The sequence below is a fragment of the Haemaphysalis longicornis genome, unplaced genomic scaffold, assembly GCF_048455015.1.
Source record: "Haemaphysalis longicornis isolate Haplotype H1 unplaced genomic scaffold, Haemaphysalis longicornis Haplotype H1 scaffold_8, whole genome shotgun sequence".
NCBI lineage: Eukaryota > Metazoa > Arthropoda > Arachnida > Ixodida > Ixodidae > Haemaphysalis > Haemaphysalis longicornis.
Window position 1 is genome coordinate 8,249,001 of NW_027526445.1, and position 17,354 is coordinate 8,266,354.

General features: G+C 46.0%; 3 protein-coding genes and 1 pseudogene across 5 annotated transcripts in view; 2 read left to right on the plus strand and 2 right to left on the minus strand.

The window, feature by feature from the left end:
• Nucleotides 1-9,276, plus strand: part of LOC144149753 (uncharacterized) — a 34,811-nt gene extending 25,535 nt beyond the window's left edge. The window contains exons 3-4 of the mRNA XM_077681407.1: nucleotides 1,399-1,575; nucleotides 9,092-9,276. Of these exons, the coding sequence (XP_077537533.1) occupies nucleotides 1,399-1,575; nucleotides 9,092-9,276 (362 nt within the window). The remainder of the gene's footprint in view (nucleotides 1-1,398; nucleotides 1,576-9,091) is intronic.
• A 923-nt stretch (nucleotides 9,277-10,199) lies between these two features.
• LOC144150243 (uncharacterized) lies at nucleotides 10,200-12,953 on the minus strand. The gene has a single exon (XM_077682097.1). It carries the CDS (start codon nucleotides 12,001-12,003, stop codon nucleotides 10,681-10,683), a length of 1,323 nt encoding a protein of 440 aa, XP_077538223.1. The 5' UTR covers nucleotides 12,004-12,953; the 3' UTR covers nucleotides 10,200-10,680.
• On the minus strand, nucleotides 12,750-14,655 carry LOC144149754 (uncharacterized; annotated as a pseudogene). Its single transcript, XR_013318354.1, has 3 exons — nucleotides 13,550-14,655; nucleotides 12,984-13,100; nucleotides 12,750-12,754 (listed from the first exon to the last, which is right to left on the minus strand). The product of XR_013318354.1 is annotated as an uncharacterized LOC144149754 (transcript).
• A 277-nt stretch (nucleotides 14,656-14,932) lies between these two features.
• On the plus strand, nucleotides 14,933-17,242 carry LOC144148776 (uncharacterized). 2 transcript variants are annotated; one of them, XM_077680289.1, is made up of 5 exons: nucleotides 14,933-15,302; nucleotides 15,635-15,756; nucleotides 15,965-16,084; nucleotides 16,158-16,353; nucleotides 16,696-17,242. In XM_077680289.1, exons 1-5 carry the CDS (start codon nucleotides 15,107-15,109, stop codon nucleotides 16,815-16,817), a joined length of 756 nt encoding a protein of 251 aa, XP_077536415.1. In that variant the 5' UTR covers nucleotides 14,933-15,106; the 3' UTR covers nucleotides 16,818-17,242. The 2 variants fall into 2 exon arrangements, with proteins under 2 accessions (XP_077536415.1, XP_077536416.1); XM_077680290.1 differs by lacking the exon at nucleotides 16,696-17,242 and having other exon boundaries at nucleotides 15,965-16,281.
• Nucleotides 17,243-17,354: the final 112 nt, after the last annotated feature.

Here is a 17,354-nt window from a genome sequence, read left to right on the forward strand (position 1 = left end):
GCGCGCGTTTTCACGTGCGCTGAACGGCCGGTCGCGACATCCACCGACCCAAAGTTGCTAAGGGGCTGCGAGAGGCGGCGCAGCAGGCGCGGGTAAAATTCAGTGTCCGGTGCCTATAGTTCATGTCGGCAAACTTTCATGCCTTGACAACGTAAAGTGATGTGACACAACATGTTCGAGCGTTCGGCAAGGTTGCAAAAACTGTTTTACCTTACCTAAGATTACCGGGAATCGTAATGCGTTCTGCCAAAGCCAACAGCCCTGAAGGCCTAGAATTTGTTTTGGTCTTCCATTTTCACTGTTGTCGGTTATTAGCAGCTGACTGTTCCCTTCGTTCGAAAGATGGCTGAATTGAGAAGCTGACGCCCAGCTCCGACTCTTCGCGCTCCGCACAGGACCGGCTTCGCAAGGAATGGGGCGACGCCGGCAATGTTTCTTCCGTAGCGGTATCCAAAACTATACTTTAACTGACACCATGAGCTAGTGTATGCGATTTTAAGCTTATTATAATAATGAAAAGTTACCCACACGCCAATTCTGGTGTGGAAAAGCATCAGACGTTGACCGAGCGCAAAAAAAAAAAAAAAACAGCAGGGAGAGCAAGCGTGAGTGAAGCAGACGACAAATGCGAGAATCCCTAAGCCGACGTCACGGAGGCTCACTCCACAGCGCCGCCCGTGTTCGCGCTCACCGCCAATAGGCGCCATACATTTTTACATAAAACGACATAGTTTCAAAGGAAGGCGTGCGCGACGTATACAATCGTGACCTAAACGAGAATAACAATCTCAAACTGCACCCGGAAGGGGAACTTGAAGCTACTTAGGGTTCATATAAACGCTGATATTCAAAATAGGCATTGGAAATAGTTGTTTAAAGGAATTAATAAGAATTCAGCAACAAGCGCCAGAATAGGGACTTAAAAAAGCGCGTTTTAGCCGCCAAAACAGGCCGGCAGAACAGCATTCCAGGCTTGCAACGTCGGAAATATAGGCGCCATATGTTTTTACATAAAACGACATAGTTTGAAAGGAAGGCGTGCGCGACCTACAATCGACACCTAAACGCGAATAACAATCTCAAATTGCACCCGGAAGGGGAACTTGAAGCTACATAGGGTTCATATAAAGGCTGATATTGAAAATAGGCATTGGAAATAGTTGTTTAAAGAAATTAATAAGAATTCAGTAACAAGCGTCAGAATAGGGGTTTATAGGCGCTATAAACGCACTACAAACTCTCTTCTTCACTTGTGATTAATGCTCCTATATCAAAATGGCGCGATAGAAGCGCACGAACACAAATAGGCATTTGCCTAAAATGCGGTCTCTAGGTATGACAATGTCCGAGCAAGTTGCTTATATTTTTCTCTCTTCCTTTTTCCCCTGCACTTGTTAGGGAACGACGAAGTAATGCAGCAGTCGACTGAGCATCCGAAGACGACTCGTCGTCCACGCCTTGGCAGGAAGACCGCAACGGTGGAAGAGCCCTCGGAAACCGAGTCTGACAGCAGCGAGGTCGAGCGACATGCCATACCAAGAACGCCCGGGGACCATGCCCCGCGAATCGCGGAATGTCTGATTGAAATTCTGAGCGACTTCGAACGGTTATCGGGAAAAATAGAACTTCGCACGCCTGGCATTGTTGTCGTTCTTATGAGAAACCGGACAACCACTCAGTACGGCCTTGAAGCGTTTCGGGATGTACACCAGGGGGAGAAAGTTTACAAGACGCACTTGCGGCGTGCCAAGTTAATTTCTTTGCTGAGTGCAGGCTCAGCCCTTTAAGCGTACTTGTAAGCAAGATTTAGGCATCACTGTTCGGGGTACACTGCCATATGCGGCTGGTGCAATTAGCGTCCGGGAAATAGAGAAATTAGCTTCGATCGTTGAAATCTCTTCCTGCGGTTTTAACAGCGAAGCGTGAGGAATTCATTGATTCGTGCGTTTCACAAAACTCAGGGTAACAGTATAAAGAAAAGAAACCACCGTCACCGGCATGATTCAAACCTGTGTCTGCTAGATAAACGGAGTCAGAGTCCGTCGTCTTACCTACTCGACTACAATCGGCTACAATCGGGTGGCAAATGTCCGGAGTGCAATCATGCCACCTGCTCAACTCAGTAGACATGATAGGGTACACGTATGCCCTCCGCCGCGGCCCATACGAACAACTTGGGGCTGAAATCCGGTGCTTATATGACGCAATAATCAGGCATGGACATGATATTGTTTTCTAGTGGCTCCCAGGCCACTGCGGCATTACTGGGAACGAATATGCGGATAGAGCGGCCCATGGCGCCCACAAAAAGTGCGATTTACCTGCACCCGTCTATCATGCAGCAAGCTCGCTACCGCAGCAAGGTCGCTTCGGTCCATTGCCCGCGAAGTCACTCTCGCTAAGTGGAACACACCAGAGTTCTCGAACGGTCGTCTTTACTCGCTATACCCCAATCTGCAGTGCCACCTACCTAATAACGTGTCACGCTCGGAAGTCACCTTACTTTGTGGCCTGTTGCTAGGTGTTGCCTTAAGTGGTGCTTACTCCTACACCATTGGAATGGCAAAAGCCCTGCTTGTGATGTGTGCGCCACCGACGTGACGATTGAACACCTTCTAGCTGTGCCCATGTGACCGATTCATAACGCCGAGGCAAGACTCTCCACCACACTTCACTGACTCGACGACCCCCCTTTACAGCACAGACAATTTTGTGTCATAGGCATTGTCTGTCACAGGCCGAAAAGGCTACAAAAGCCTTACTTCACTTTTTGAAGGACACGGGCCCGTCTGAACGATTGTATGGACATTACTACAGTGCAGTGCCCTTAGCTCACCAATTTTATCAGGGTACGCCTTAGTTTTGGGCATTTTCTGGTTTTGTGTGCGCCCTTTGCACTGCCTTTATAGTTGCCATTGTCACGCCTTGTGTTTTTCCTAATTTTCTTCCTCGCCTTTTCTACTTTAATATGTACCGCGGTCCCTTCTTTCCCTTTCATTTCCCGTATCCCCTCCCCCCTGAGTAGGGTAGCCAGCCGGACAGTATCCTGGTTAACCTCCCTGCGTTTCCTGTACTGTTCCTTTCTTCCTTCTTTCCTCCAATGAGTCGACGTATACTGCACGCACGGGCACCTTGTGCAGGCGTTACATTAAATGGTGATAGTTACATAAGTGACTACTTGAAGAAGTGACAACTGGGCTAGTTGGTAATGCATATCGGACATCTTGAAGGTAGTGCACTAAGTGCGCTACTTAAACACGGACACTAGGGAAAGAAACGACAAACCACAGCGCTGACTCACAACTGATTTTTATTAGAACAAACACACAGTTTGAGAGTGAGTTTGAATTTTTAAATCGCTCTGTAACCTAAATATAACACGCGCCTTCATCCACACAGTCTGTTTCATGCCAGTCATGTTTTAGAAATGATACGCTGGATTGTGACGTGTGTATGATGTCTGGTCACATGGGTTTAGGTTGTAGTATTTAAGTGTGTGTTTGTTCTAATAAAAATCAAAAGTGACTAGTTGTTTATTTTCAACGCTGATAATACAGCGAGTGCGAGACATTCACAATAAAATGACGTAGGCTGTAAGAATATGATTTCTTTATGGTGCTCTTGTTGTCCAAAATGCATTAATATAAAAAGGAAATTTCTTGCATATAACAATTCTACACCTATACAGCCGAATCCAATGTAAAGTCAGTCGAGCTCATTTTGTACAGTCTACATCAAATCTACGCACTTACGTTATTTGCAGGGCAGGTGTTAGGGTTAAAAAGGGGAAGCTAGGAATTATGCATACAAAAAGCATTATATCACTAGCAATAATTTCAGCAAATAACAATGCTTCGGTCATTTTGGTTACGTAAGCAATGCTAACTCTTTGGCTGTGGCTAGCGTTCCGTCTAGATGGATTGATATACATGTGCTAAAGTTCCATCCAGACGGAACGGGGCGCTGCGGGTTATCCTTCCGTCCAGACGGAACACAACTGAGAGCTTAGCGTTCCGTCCACACGGAGCCGGCGTGAAATTTGTACAGTTCTGTCTAGACGAAAGCAAAACCGGCTGATTAGACGGCGGGCTCTGTCTTCAGATTTGGTGTAGGGGTTGCGCCTCGGATAATGGCTGTATTGCACCGGGTTCGGTTCCCCCCGGGCATGCTTGTTTTTCTTTTTTGCGTGGTTGCGCCAGCGCTTTGCAACAGTTACCTTCTTTAACTTCTTCTTGCCCACTTTACCATTGACGTGGGGAGAGCAGTCGGTCTAGATTTCGCACTCAACCGGCTGCTCCACTACAGCTCAATAGAGCCAAGGCCGACGTGTCCATCGCCAGAGTTCCGATCACCTCTAGTTCGTAATGGGGATTCTGTGATTCGTAACGGTGACTCTGGCTAGTCAATGAGCGGAAGCGGTTTAACCGGTTGGATAAAAATCAACAAAATCAAGAATGGCGATCGGATGGAGCGTTTTCTGCCCGCGAAAACGCGCCGCGCACGCACAGGCGCGCTGACGCTGCAGCGGAACCACCGGTACTACGCTGCGCACGGCGCGGTCGGTGGCGGGAACATGGCGGCGGCTTTGGCCACGAAGTGGTGTCGGAAAACTCTATTGTGTCGGGAGCACGAGCGACCGCTCCTAAGCGCTCTCTAAAATGCCGCTCAAGACACGCACGAAGTTGCTTGAGAGGTCAAGGAGCTTATAATTTTGGCGAAAACGGTTCTACAAAACACCATCCGCGCAGCTAGTGAAAGCGCCCATGCAGTATCTACCGGGGTGGTAGGCCTACACATCTCTGGTGGTCTATGCTGGCGGAGCTAGCCGGCTGACTCGAGCGCTTCGAAACTTCCGCCATGAGGTGCGCGCCGCCCCAATGGCGCAAGTCGCAGGCTCCTCCCACTGCCGCACGCGACGCGCGTCATTTTCTGAGTGAGGCAGATAGAAGACGCGGGCGTCGAAAAATCGCACGCGGAACGCCGACGCGCACGAAGCGCGAGCAAAAATGCGCCATGCGGTTCACGCTTAACTCCGTCAAACGGAACTCCAAGCTGCTACTTCGAACACGCCCGCTTCACAACAAGCAGCGAGGGCAGTCGTCCTTGATATTTACCCAGCTGAACGAACCGCTTCCGCTCATTGACTAGCCAGAATAACCGTTAATTAGTAATCACCTTTAAGAACTAGACGTTACCGGAACTCTGGCGACGGAACACGTCGGCCTTAGCTCTATTGAGCAGTAGCGGGGCAGCCGGTTGAGTGCGAAATCAAGACCAACCGCTCTCACCGCGTTAATTGTAAAGTGGGCAAGAAGTTAGCTGTTGCACAACGCTGGCGCAACCACGCAAAAAAAACAAAACAAAACAAGCATGTCCGGGGGGAATCGAACCCGGTACAATACCGCAATTATTCGAGGCGCAACTCCTACACCAAGATCAGAAGACGGAGCACGGTGTCTAATCAGCCGGTTTTGCTTTCGCCTAGACGGAACTGCACACATTTAACGCCGGCTCCGTCTGGACGGAACGCGAAGCTCTCAGTTGTATTCTGTCTGGACGGAAGGATACCTCGCAGCGCCCCGTTCCTTCTGGACGGAACTTTAACACGTGTATATCGTTCCGTCTGGACGGAACGCTAGCCACAGCCTTACATTAAATGGTGATAGTTACATAAGTGACTAGTTGTTTAATTTATACGCTTACAATACAGCGAGTGCGAGACACTCACAATAAAATGACGTAGGCTGTAAAAATGTGATTTCTTTATGGTGCTCTTGTTGTCCAAAATGCATTATTGTAAAAAGGAAATTTCTTGCATATAACCATTCTACACCCATACAACCGAATCCAATGTAAAGTCAGCCGAGCTCATTTTGTACAGTCTACATCAAATCTACGCACTTACGTTATGTGCAGGGCATGTGTTAGGCTAAAAAAGGGGAAGCTATGAATTATGCATACAGAAAAGTGTTATATCACTAGCAACAATATCAGCAAATAGCAATGCTTCGGTCATTTTGGTTACGTAAGCACTGTTAACACTTGTTTAAAAATACGTCCATGCGACAGACAAAACATTTTAGTATGTGCAAGTAACAGTCTGGATCATACAGGCGGGATCACATGAGCGCGCACGCGGGTGTGACAGTGTCCGGGTGCTCCTGAGAGTATTTGTAGTGTGTAGCCTCTTTTTAATTACGACATTTCTTTCTCATGCCAGATTGATTCAGCACTGAAAGAACGATGTTCTCGCGCCCCCAAAACATGAAAGAAGGCCAGAAAAAAGTCCAAGGAAAAATCTACCCGAAGGACACGTTGGTTTCACCACGACGCGGCTACATGCGAATGTAGCAGCTGGGATTCTGCACAACATGCATGATGCATATCGGCTGCATGGATCACAGAGTTTGACAAAGTCAGTTGCGCGACTTTTTTTAAGTGCGAATGCACTTTATAAGCGACCCCAAACCATCCACCGCCGGCGGCGGCGGCGGCGGCGTCGGCGGCGGCGGCGTCCGCAGTGCTCCTCTATATTTAAAAAAGAAACAGCATCCGGCGCCAGGTTTCGATCCGAGGACTTTGCGGCCGCAGCGCGACGCTCTACCGACCAAGCCACGGACGCGACGGTGATATCAGTGTTAGTGACGCGCCTTATATCTTTAACGCATTCAAACTACGTCGTCAGCGGCGTGCGTTGGCGACTCAGCGGCGTTATAGCGGCTTGATAACTGCGTGGTGTACACGTGATACTACAAACCCGATGGAAGAGATGGAAGAGAAGGCGGCGAGGCGGTGGGCTGCGGGGGCCGAGCGCAAGCGCCGCAAGCGGGCCGACAACCGTGCATTCGCACTTTCACATTCTCCCCCTCGGGGAAATGCGGGGGAATTCTTTTTCCATTACGAGAATTCATCTTCTGCTAAAGGACCCCAAGCGAGGAGAAAATGCAAAGAAATGCAAGGGGCAGAAGAAGCCCTTTGTGCCGTAACTGAACTTTATTTTGTAAATACCTTGGAAGTATAAAAGTGTGCAAGCAGCCGTATATCGTAAATATCTGTAATCATTTTGTAAACGTAATTAGCTGTAAATAAAATGGCCACCACGAAGTTGCTTTACTTCTTTATTAATGCATACAGCATGCTAGTTGTAAAAATACACGGATCAATACGTAGACTTTCGATTATGCGCACCGTGCAATAAACCGAGGATTTCTGCAGTTCACCTCTCGGAGCCTTCCTACCGAGGCAGGGACCCACCACTTTCCCTAATGGGACCCTGTAATATGAATTCGGAGTGTCTAGAGTGCCGTCCGACGCCACTCTAGCTGATCGCTGCAGGCATGGCTACAGTGCCATCCGATGACATTCGAATACTTAAGACTAAGCTAGCACAGGCCGAAGCGTCTGTCGTTGTAGTGTAGAGGACCCGTCTTAGCTTTTTGATCCCAAGGACGGTGGTTCGAGGCCGGCTCTTGCCTCGGTTTCTTTTTTTTTCATCTTTAAATTGAACTATAATTTTTAGGGCTTAGGTTATTTCGGTGTCTTAAATGATTTCTTTTTGTCTGTTAGGTTATATTATGTTATGTTGTGTTTAGGATAGGTTGCCTAGATTTACATTATCTAGAGCAATTTAGTGCAAGACGCGGTAATTTTGTTACAAAACGCCAGTGGACCTCGATATAGTGCAGTGCTTATAATACCGTCGGATGGCACTCTAGACACTGCCATATGAAATACAGGTACACCTTTCCAGACCTCCAACCTCTTTTATGTTTAAAGTTAAGGCCTCCACCGCCGAGGAAGAGGAGAAACTTTATTGGTGGTGAAAATAGATCTTCGTCTTCCCAAGCGAGAGGAGCTCTCATTCCAGAGCCCACCGCCGAAAAAGCGTTCTAATGCCAAAATTCGGGTACTAACAAACAAAAAATCATTAAAGCTAAAATTTTCGAGGCATGTTTTTAGTTCTGCAGCAGTTAAAAGAGCACAAAATTTCCAATATAGTGATTTATACAATATGTAGATAGCCTCAATAAATGCCGAGAAAAATGTACCTCAAGAAGGCCAAAAATGCATGGGAAGTACACGGCTTACCCTGTGCCCTTAAAGAGCACTGATCACTCGGTCATTGAGGAGTCTCCCAAACCTATTAACATTCAAATGGGACTTACTGCTTCATGACCCACGGACATAAAAGCCATCACGCCCCAATACGAAAAGCTCTACAAATACACATTAATGCACACAGTGGCCTGGTTTGCTCATTTTAGAGATACGTCTCTTCTGCCTTGAAATAAAGAAAACTCCGGCTTGCTAGACAACTAGCGCCATCTAGCGAAAACTGGATAAAACGAAATGCGTGATATATTTCTAAAAAAAGCAATCTATGTCATAAGGAACATTTTGATAAATTTCTAAAAGCTTTCGTATTGGTGCAAGGTGCTTTTTAAACCTTTCTCTCATGATTTAGTGAGTTCTTTAACGATGCGATCGTGGGTGATATTCTCGTAACTGTCAGTTTTGGAAACGTTCCTTTAGCGTCCGTTTCATCGTGACGTACTACCGGCTAAGCAGCGGTCCTTTCATAATAGGCTATGTCTCGTGCCACGCGCGTGGTACGAACCACGCCCCCCTCCCGGTGGCTGCTGCCACGCAGAAGTGACATCAAGTATAAAAATTACGTAACTTCCGGTGACGTCCCTGACCCTACGTCATTTGGTGTTTGTTTTTTGTTGCGCGCTTAAAGCCCGGCGGGCTCCGGTCAGCCTACGAGCGCACGAAAAGCCCGGCGCGCTCATTCTGCTGCTGGTGCTGGTGGTACCTGGTACACCTCTGAACCTCCGGAATTTCGGCATGGTTCTTCAGCAATAGCAAGCCAAAAACATCTCTTGCTCTGTGCACAACCGCTGCCTCGGAGCATTTTTTTTGTGTTGATAAATATTGCATTAAATTATTTGATTAGGTATTTTGCAGAAATTTGTTGTGTTTAGCTCCGTAGTGCTAGTTAGAACGTTCCCAAGAGAAAATATTTGAACTGGTTTCTGCTGGTCTCTGCTGGTTTGTGCTGGTCTCTTCTGGTTTCTGTTGGTCCCAGCAGGGCTGCTGCTGGTCCCAGCGGGGCTGCTGTCGGTCCCAGATGGGTCTCAGTTGGGACCAGCAGGGCTGCTGTTGGGACCAACAGGGCTTCTGTTGGGACCAACTGGGTCTCAGTTGGGACCAGCAGGGCTGCTGTTGGGACCAACAGGGCTTCTGTTGGGACCAACTGGGCCTCAGTGGGACTAGCAGGGCTGCTGTTGGGACCAACTGGGCCTCAGTGGGACCAGCACAGGGCTGCTGTTGGGACCAACAGGGCTTCAGTTGGGACCAGCACAACTTCAGTGCGGACCAATTGGGCTTCGGTTCAGACCAGCAGGGCTGCTGTTGGGACCAACTGTTGGTCCCATATCGGAGCAGTAAACACCACGCAAGTGGATAACCACCACTCCTGCGTTCGCTGCGGCTTCTGCTGCAACTGCGGCTGTTGGTACCCAGCTGGTTTCATGTTTACAGGCTGCTGGAACCAGCAAGTCATTAGCAGAAACCAGCTGAGACCAACTACAGCTCAACTTTCTACATATAGCAACATAAATAAACTGCCTGCTCCCATTTGGGGATGCCCAATCATTCATTCTAATAAAAACAGTTGCCCATATTTCACCGCAACTGCAAAAATCAGCAAACCCCAGCCCACACTTTGGTTCTTCATGAAGCCGCCAAATAGGAGTGGGTTTGAGAACTTATTTGTGTAATGAACCTGAATGGCAGTTTCAAGCTGTGAACCAGGTAATCCATTTCAGTTCCAGCATATGCACGAAAACATGCTGTGAAATGCACATGCATATACGCTACCTCAACATCGACTTGAAAGCATTTTCCTGGACAAATGGTAAAGCTTTTGTTTTTCTTGGCCAGTATGATGTATTAGTGCGTAAAACTGTGTATGGCTTCACTGGCATTTACAACATGCTTTACTAGCTGCTAAACACGTGTACAGTATGCATATGCAATTTACAAAGCCGTACCTGTTTCTGTGTGTTCTACACTAGCAATGTTATAAGCCATTATTGTTTCCAGACTTTTATCACAAACCACTTGTTAATGGGTTCAAGTGGTGTGCTGGTAGTAACATTAGTGCAGGTAGGTAAAGTGTAAAAATCAAATTTATTTAACAATCAACGTGACGTAATTAACGGCAGTAACATCTGTAAACATATGCAGCACAGGAGTGTAGCTGTACACATCCAGCTGGGGGAACAGACTCCTCGTTCACAAGTCACAGTGGCTAATTATTCAAACAAGGATGAATGGTGATTTATTATCTGGTAAGCATATATATTATGTACATATATATGTAAATGCTTTGAAGATGTGGCCATGGCATGCAAATATAAGAGAAAATTGCACATACTGAACCACAAACTTACAGCGCTTCAACATTCATCAAAACAATGTACAATCAGGCAACAGAATATATACAATTAGGTACAATCAATAAATACAAATTAGCAGTGTGTGTGCACTGTTTAGCATATTACGAAGCACTGATTAGTTGCTGACAGTTGTCCCCACAAAATTGCAGCCATACAGCAACATAAAGGTGATTACCTCTGGCAAAATGGTGCAATAAAAAGTTTGAGATGGCACTTACTAACAGAAAAGAGCCCTAGAAAGAAGTGGGATAAAGTAGGTCATCATTCTAACCTTCATGTGGACACTGGGTACAAGACCAGGTGCCACCTCAACCAGCTGTTTGCAAGGACGTTGCTGTGCTTTCATGATGTGTGCTGTCTTGTGTGCGAGAACTGTAGAAAATTTTGATGTCACAGCAAACACCCGTACTTGCCCCGCCGTATCCTCAAAAGACAACAGGTGGTTGATCTTTACACAATTGCCAGACGGCAGCATTGCAGCTGTACAGTCAGTTTTACTAGGCCTTCTGTACTGTTCACTGTGAAAAACATACTGAGACACAGAGACTCTGTCATGCTCCACCACAGGGCCGCTAACGATGTAGCCAACCTGCCTCTCAACCAGGTTAAGAAGTGCTTGAGAAGCTACCTGCCGTGGCTTGCCAAGCAAGACAACAGGTGCTTGGTTTGAGAAGCTCCCTTTGCTCAAAAACCATTGTGTCTGAGGAGAAGCCAATGCCTTCACACTGCTGAAAGAGGTAGCCATCATAAGGCGCTCTACAATTTGGAAAGGCACACCCTTGGCAGAGGTCACCAGCTCCTTGATGAGGCCGATATTGGACTCAAAGGCAAAGCATGAGTGTGCCCACAGAGGCCCCTGGTGCAACACGCTCTTCGGTAGGTGGAGAAGCTGGTGGACGTTAAACGTCATATGCTTCTTACCATAGAGAAACTGCACACCAACAACAAACCTCACGAGACAGTCCGTGCTGACCGCAATGTCTTCAGTGCTCACTTTATCTTGCAACAAGAGGAGGATTCCCTTCACAAGCAAACCAAAGTGGCTCAAAAATGGTGGCCGCAAAACACCATCCATGCAAACTAGGGAGAAGCACAACAGCCAGTGTTGCCACTCGGTGGCCTTCCAATACTTTCGCAGCAAGAGAGAGCGTTGCAAACGCTGAAAGCATGAGGGAGGCTTTATACTGCAGAGCCGTTTGTCGACTACCTTGAGGAGTGCGGGACGACCTATGTAGTATCGCTTCCCCACACTTGTCAGCCAAATCTCTGTTAGCTGCCGTGTCACACCAAGGAGTACGCAATGCATGTAATGTGGCGTAAATCCCCAGATTATATCAAAGTGAGTCAAATTGATCACAGGTGTTGGCCCCTTCACACCTTTAACAATCTTGTTCTTTGCGGCTGCGGCACTCGAGTGTAAGGCAGTATCTTCTGCATTCCTGTCTTCCGCTGGCTTACCAAGGGGATACTTGATTGTTCGTGATTGGGATAACAATATGAAACAACAAATAAAGTAGGTGCAGCCACCAGAAAGATGCATGTAACAGCTGCACCCTTAAATACAGCAAAATTACAAAATAATGCAGGCCATGATAACAACTTTTAGAATCGTGAAAAGAGCCTTTTGCTCAGTAGCATGATATATATTGGCTTTTTCCTGCAAGTAACATTCCATTTTATCCATGTTTTCCTGCAGCTTTCATTCACAAACAAACCAGAATGAAAATCAGGATTCTTGAAGTAGGTGACAACTGTCCAGTGAACACCACCCATAGGCCATAAAAGGGGGCAATTTTTGTAGATGTATGAATGGATAAAGCCTGGTATATCCAGTTTGTTTAAAGGTAGCCATAAAGATATGAAGGTGAAAAGAATCTAACAATTCCAATAGCACGGACGACTATACCTGGGATAAAAACAGCCTGGTGGCATTAGGGAAGCAAGACTTTAGCTCACTAATAATGTTGTGAAAGTCCTTTGAATGGAACAACTTCACTTTGTTTTTCTGACAAGAAATGTGACCACCTTTAAATATTACACGCACAATCTTCAAAAAAGAAAAAAAGAGCATTTTCTCCAATGTAGTGACCAAGGTAGAGTAACTCCCTTTTGGGGGGAGAGGAGGAGCTGGGGCTGCTGAGAAATCGGCACATATCCAGTAAGGCTGCTACTTATGCATTAATGCAATAAATATGTGCTGAAATAAGCAGAGAATGTGCTAACACCGGTGAACACTTCTTAAGGCCCTGAAATGTGACATCAGCCTTTTAGGGCATTTCTAAAATTTTATTCTAGAAACCCCGGACCATCTTTAGAAACAGTAGGCACACTTTGTTTGCACTAAACACTGTATTAAACTAAGTATGCAAAGCACAGAAATTTATTTACCCTGGTGCTTATTTGTGAAAACTTTTGAGCTATACGTAATAATGTTATTATAGTGGTTTCCAAATTAAAATGGTTCAGCACGTTCCTCACAAAACCGTCTTTTTAACAAACGCAAGAAAGAAATACGCCTACCTTTGATGAGAGTTCGTGGGTGTAGGCACACACGCAACCGTAGTGTCCATTGAACTGCCGCATATTCTGCATAATAGCCCTGGCAGGAGCATCAGCGGAACAGCTGAAACAATGTACCTGCAATGAAAACAAAGTGCATGCTTAAGAAAACTAAACTACAAAGACATTGAATGCAGCTGCAAATAAATTAAGTCATGCACGAGTAGACGCATGAGTAGGTGCAGGGTATGCTAGTTCGTTTACACGTAAAAATACAAAACATGAAGCCTGCACGAAAGTTCGTTTTCTAGGCTCTGCGGCAATAAAACGCGGGATGTCTCTGTTGCTTAGTATATTAATTTCCGCATTTAAATCAAGATGCAAAAATGAGTTCAGCTTGATGTCCAAGCATAAACAATTAGGCTGCATGTGTGCTGCACCTACCCACCTAGTATTTTGTTCTTGCAATGTTTTTTTTTCTCGTATCCTGGTCTTCTTGCAAAGCCAGAAAAGTTAACGCAAGCTGAGTAGCCTGTGCAATAAAATTGCGCTGGAGAAGCAAAAAGAACACTGAAGAAAGCATATACCTGTGATTGAACGGTGTGTGTGCCATTATTCCAGGTTACTCCTTCATGTGCCAGGTGTTGCATCTGGTCCGCGAAAGCAGTCAACAGGAGGGTCATGTCTGGATGTGTCTGCCCGTACCATAAAGTAGATACGAGGACGTTCTTGTGGCGCAGACGAGGAGGCAGTTCGTTCAGTGTTAACTGGACTGGCCAAATAGAATATTTCGAAGATTTGAATGCTGGACTACCGTCGGAGTTGATGGTGACCGTCAAATCTTCTTTCGCCAACTTTTGCCGTAGAGCCTGGTACATTTGCCCATCAGTAATGTGTGACAACTCCTCAGCACCGCTGCTGTGTCGATCGCCAATCTCTTGTAGCCGCTGAGTAAGAGCGGTGGCCACTTCTTCCTCAGCGAGGAGAGAAGTTAGTTGCTTTGCAACGGGCAGACTCACAAAGAAATGGCCATCAAGCAGCATCTTACGACCACTGTAGCGTTCACCACAGCTCGGACACATACCCTGTACATTGTTTCTGTCAGCTAGGCGGCCTGACGTTTCGGCAACAAGCGTCTTGCACGTATCGCAGTAGAAATGAAATCCTGCGCTGTCCATGTTAACAGCGGCCCTTTTTTTGAACATGTACTTTGTCATAGGCGAACCACGCCTTTTAAGGACATAGGCCATTAGCTTCTGCAGAGCTTCGACGGCTTTCCATGGCAACCCGAACTCGATGACAAAGTTGATTGACAATGCCAGCAAATCACCGTCACCCAGTTCAGCTTCAACATCTTCGTGGTGAGCTGGTTGCGATCCCACAATATGTGGCGCGTCCTCGTCTGGTAGTGCGGTTGGCGGCTGCGCCTCACTTGTATAAGACAGCGGCGCAGAGGAATCGTCTTCCTGAGCATCATGTCCGTGAGCGGCAACTTCAGGCTCATCGTCGATTGGAGGCGATTCTCTCCTCAATCTTCTCAATGTTCTGCCCGGTATGTCGGCACTCGAATCAAGATAGCGTTTCCGACGAGGCATTGTCCCACACACGCAGCCACAAACAACGTACAAAGAAGCTAAAATTAACACTGAATGCGAAGTTTAGTGCACATGCGCATATTTTTCAAACAACACACCACACAACCACCAACGCCATCTTGGATTCTGTTGGTTTTTTGATCTCATTTAGCCATGATAGAGCTAGCCGATGATTCTTATGTGTACATGGAGGAAATAAACGTGATTCTCTGTGTGTGGTGCTAAAAACAAACTTTGTTACGTTTTCTTTTAAAAATTAAAAAAAGGTAAGTAATAAAATTGTAAGGTTATGCTTTAATTGTTTATTTATCCAACTGCTGATGACGTAGTTTAGACGTTTAGACGTGAGGATTGTTTGCGCAGTATTTTCACGTCTACACGTTGTTTTGCGGTACGCTGTTTGCGCTGCCTCTGTTCCAGCTTTTTATCTGGTTGTATCTTCCTTTTAGCTTTGCAGTTTATTATTTTTATATATTAGCTTCGCTTCGTTTATTGGTCTCTTTTACGTAATTAGTTTATATCTCCGCGTCTCGTCAATGTGCCTGTAAGATGTTTGCTCTTGTGCGGTTTGCGGACGATCTGGACAGGAGGCTACACGTGGTGCCCGTCTCCAACATTGAAGATTTCGATGTAACTGACTACGAAAACAAAAAGAAGAAGGGGCCATACACTGTCTTCTGGGAGGAAACTGAGTCTGGTGGGGAGGACACCGGCTTCTACGATGGTTACGTGTTATTGATAGCTGGTAAGTGATTGTCGATCAGCAAAAACCGGTTGCATGTATTCGAGTCATTGTGTTTTTATTCAAGAAATGCTTTTTCGTGACGAATTCGATAGCCCTAGCTTTGGCGCCAGTTATCCTTCACCCACGCGCACGTATGAGCACATGTGTGGCCGCGTGTGGCGCTGCATTGTTTTGATCATTTAGCGTATCCAGCGGACTGCAGCTGTACGTTTGCGGCAGTGATATTTTCGAACTGTCATTTTCGTAGTTGAGTGAAGCGCTAGAGCATGCATGCCGTTCCTCTACCTCGCAGCAACGAGCAGGTCAATTACTGGTGTTTTTGTGTTATGCAGAAACCCAAGAGGAGCTAGAAAGAAAAAAATCCTTAAAGAGGATACAGATCCCGAAGATGGCCGCGGATGAGGTGGCCGAAGTGGTCCCTGATGACTCGACTGCTCAAAAAAAGGAGAAGCAGGTGGGCATATCATGTTGTGTCCATTGATGCATGCATGGTGATACATGGTGGTTGCGTATCATTTGTGGGGTATGTCATTGTCATACGTTTTCTGCTCCTACGCGTCCAACAGGGGTTGAAAGTTTGTCGTCACTAGTTTATTAAAGCTTTATAAGCCTCGTTATTGAATCGGATGTTTCAAGGTTGTTTGCAATGTATTGTGTGCCAGGCTGCCCTGAAAATGAAGAAAGTGAAGGCCCAGGCGAAGAGTGCTGCGTACGACAAGATGCTGAACCAGCATTTTAAAGATGCACGTGAGAAAACAAAGGGTGGGACGAAACGGGCACCCGTAAGTAACTCCTAGACAGAATTTTTGTCACAAATGAATCTAAGATAATACATTGAGTATCTTGATTTTTAAGACAACAAAAAGGGCTCGTCCCGAAACAAGCTCGTCTGAAAGTGATGATTCACTTTGCGCAAAATCTGAACTCCAAAGCGCACTGGCGGAGAAAAAGATTTGGAAAGACAAAGCTCTAAAGCTTGAAGACGACAAGCAGTTTTTGCTGGGCCAGGTTTCCTCACTTCAGCGGTGCTTGGAAAGCAAAATATTTCAGCGTAAGAACACCTTACCAGTCGTCGGCATTTATTTGTAGAAGAGTGAAAATTTATATTTTTCTGTATATTTGTAACCGAAAGAGAAGGTTTGCCGGTAAACTCCTGCTAAAGTTCATACTTGTACACCAAGCATTTACAAATCAAGCTTATGCAAGAAAATTTCTTACATGTATGAACTAGTTTAGTTAACGAAACAAAAAAAGGAACATTTTCTACCTAGTACATCCATCAAAAAGTACAAGCTGAAAATGGATAATGCCTCTCCTGACTGCAGATAATGTGTTTCAGTAACCCATTCCGTCGTTGGCTAATGACTTACTACATTTAATTTTTACATTTTAGTGGAAGGAAGAAGCAAGCTATCGGACCATGATGAAGGTAATTCTTTGCTTCTCCTAAAACTAAACTGCAGAACACCTGGTTTAACAATATATCTAGAATGTATACTAGACTTGCTAAATTGAATATTTTGTGCAAAGCAGGTAGATAGAGCCAAAGTTGTATGTACTGACTAAGGCTATGTGCTATCAAATGTTTTAATGTTCCAGAGGGTGAAGCCCATACATTATGGGAGCACAATGAAGATGGTAAGCTAGTTCATAATGTCAAGTGCTATACCAGTACCGTAAAAATTTGTGCAGCTTGTGATAATGCAGTACTTCTGGAACATGCATTTTTAATAGATGTTGCTCCAGCCTGTGCGCGAAACGAGCAGTACACGTTGCCATGGGAAGGAGACACCCCGAGCTGCTCCTCGCAAAGTAAGTTTTGACATTTGTTAATGATATGTCATTGTGCACTAAAGCACATCGTGTTTACTGGTTGACGAAAGGGAAAACATGACTGCCAGTTTTGCATGCTCTCGCCCTTATGCAGAACAAGGTGCTGTTCCTGCAGCCACCTCTATCCAGGCGAGCCAGCAGCCCCTCCAACGTGAGTATTCCCCTGGGAAAAGTCCATTTTAGTCCAGCAGCTCATTGTTTTCAAGCAGTAGGGGGACT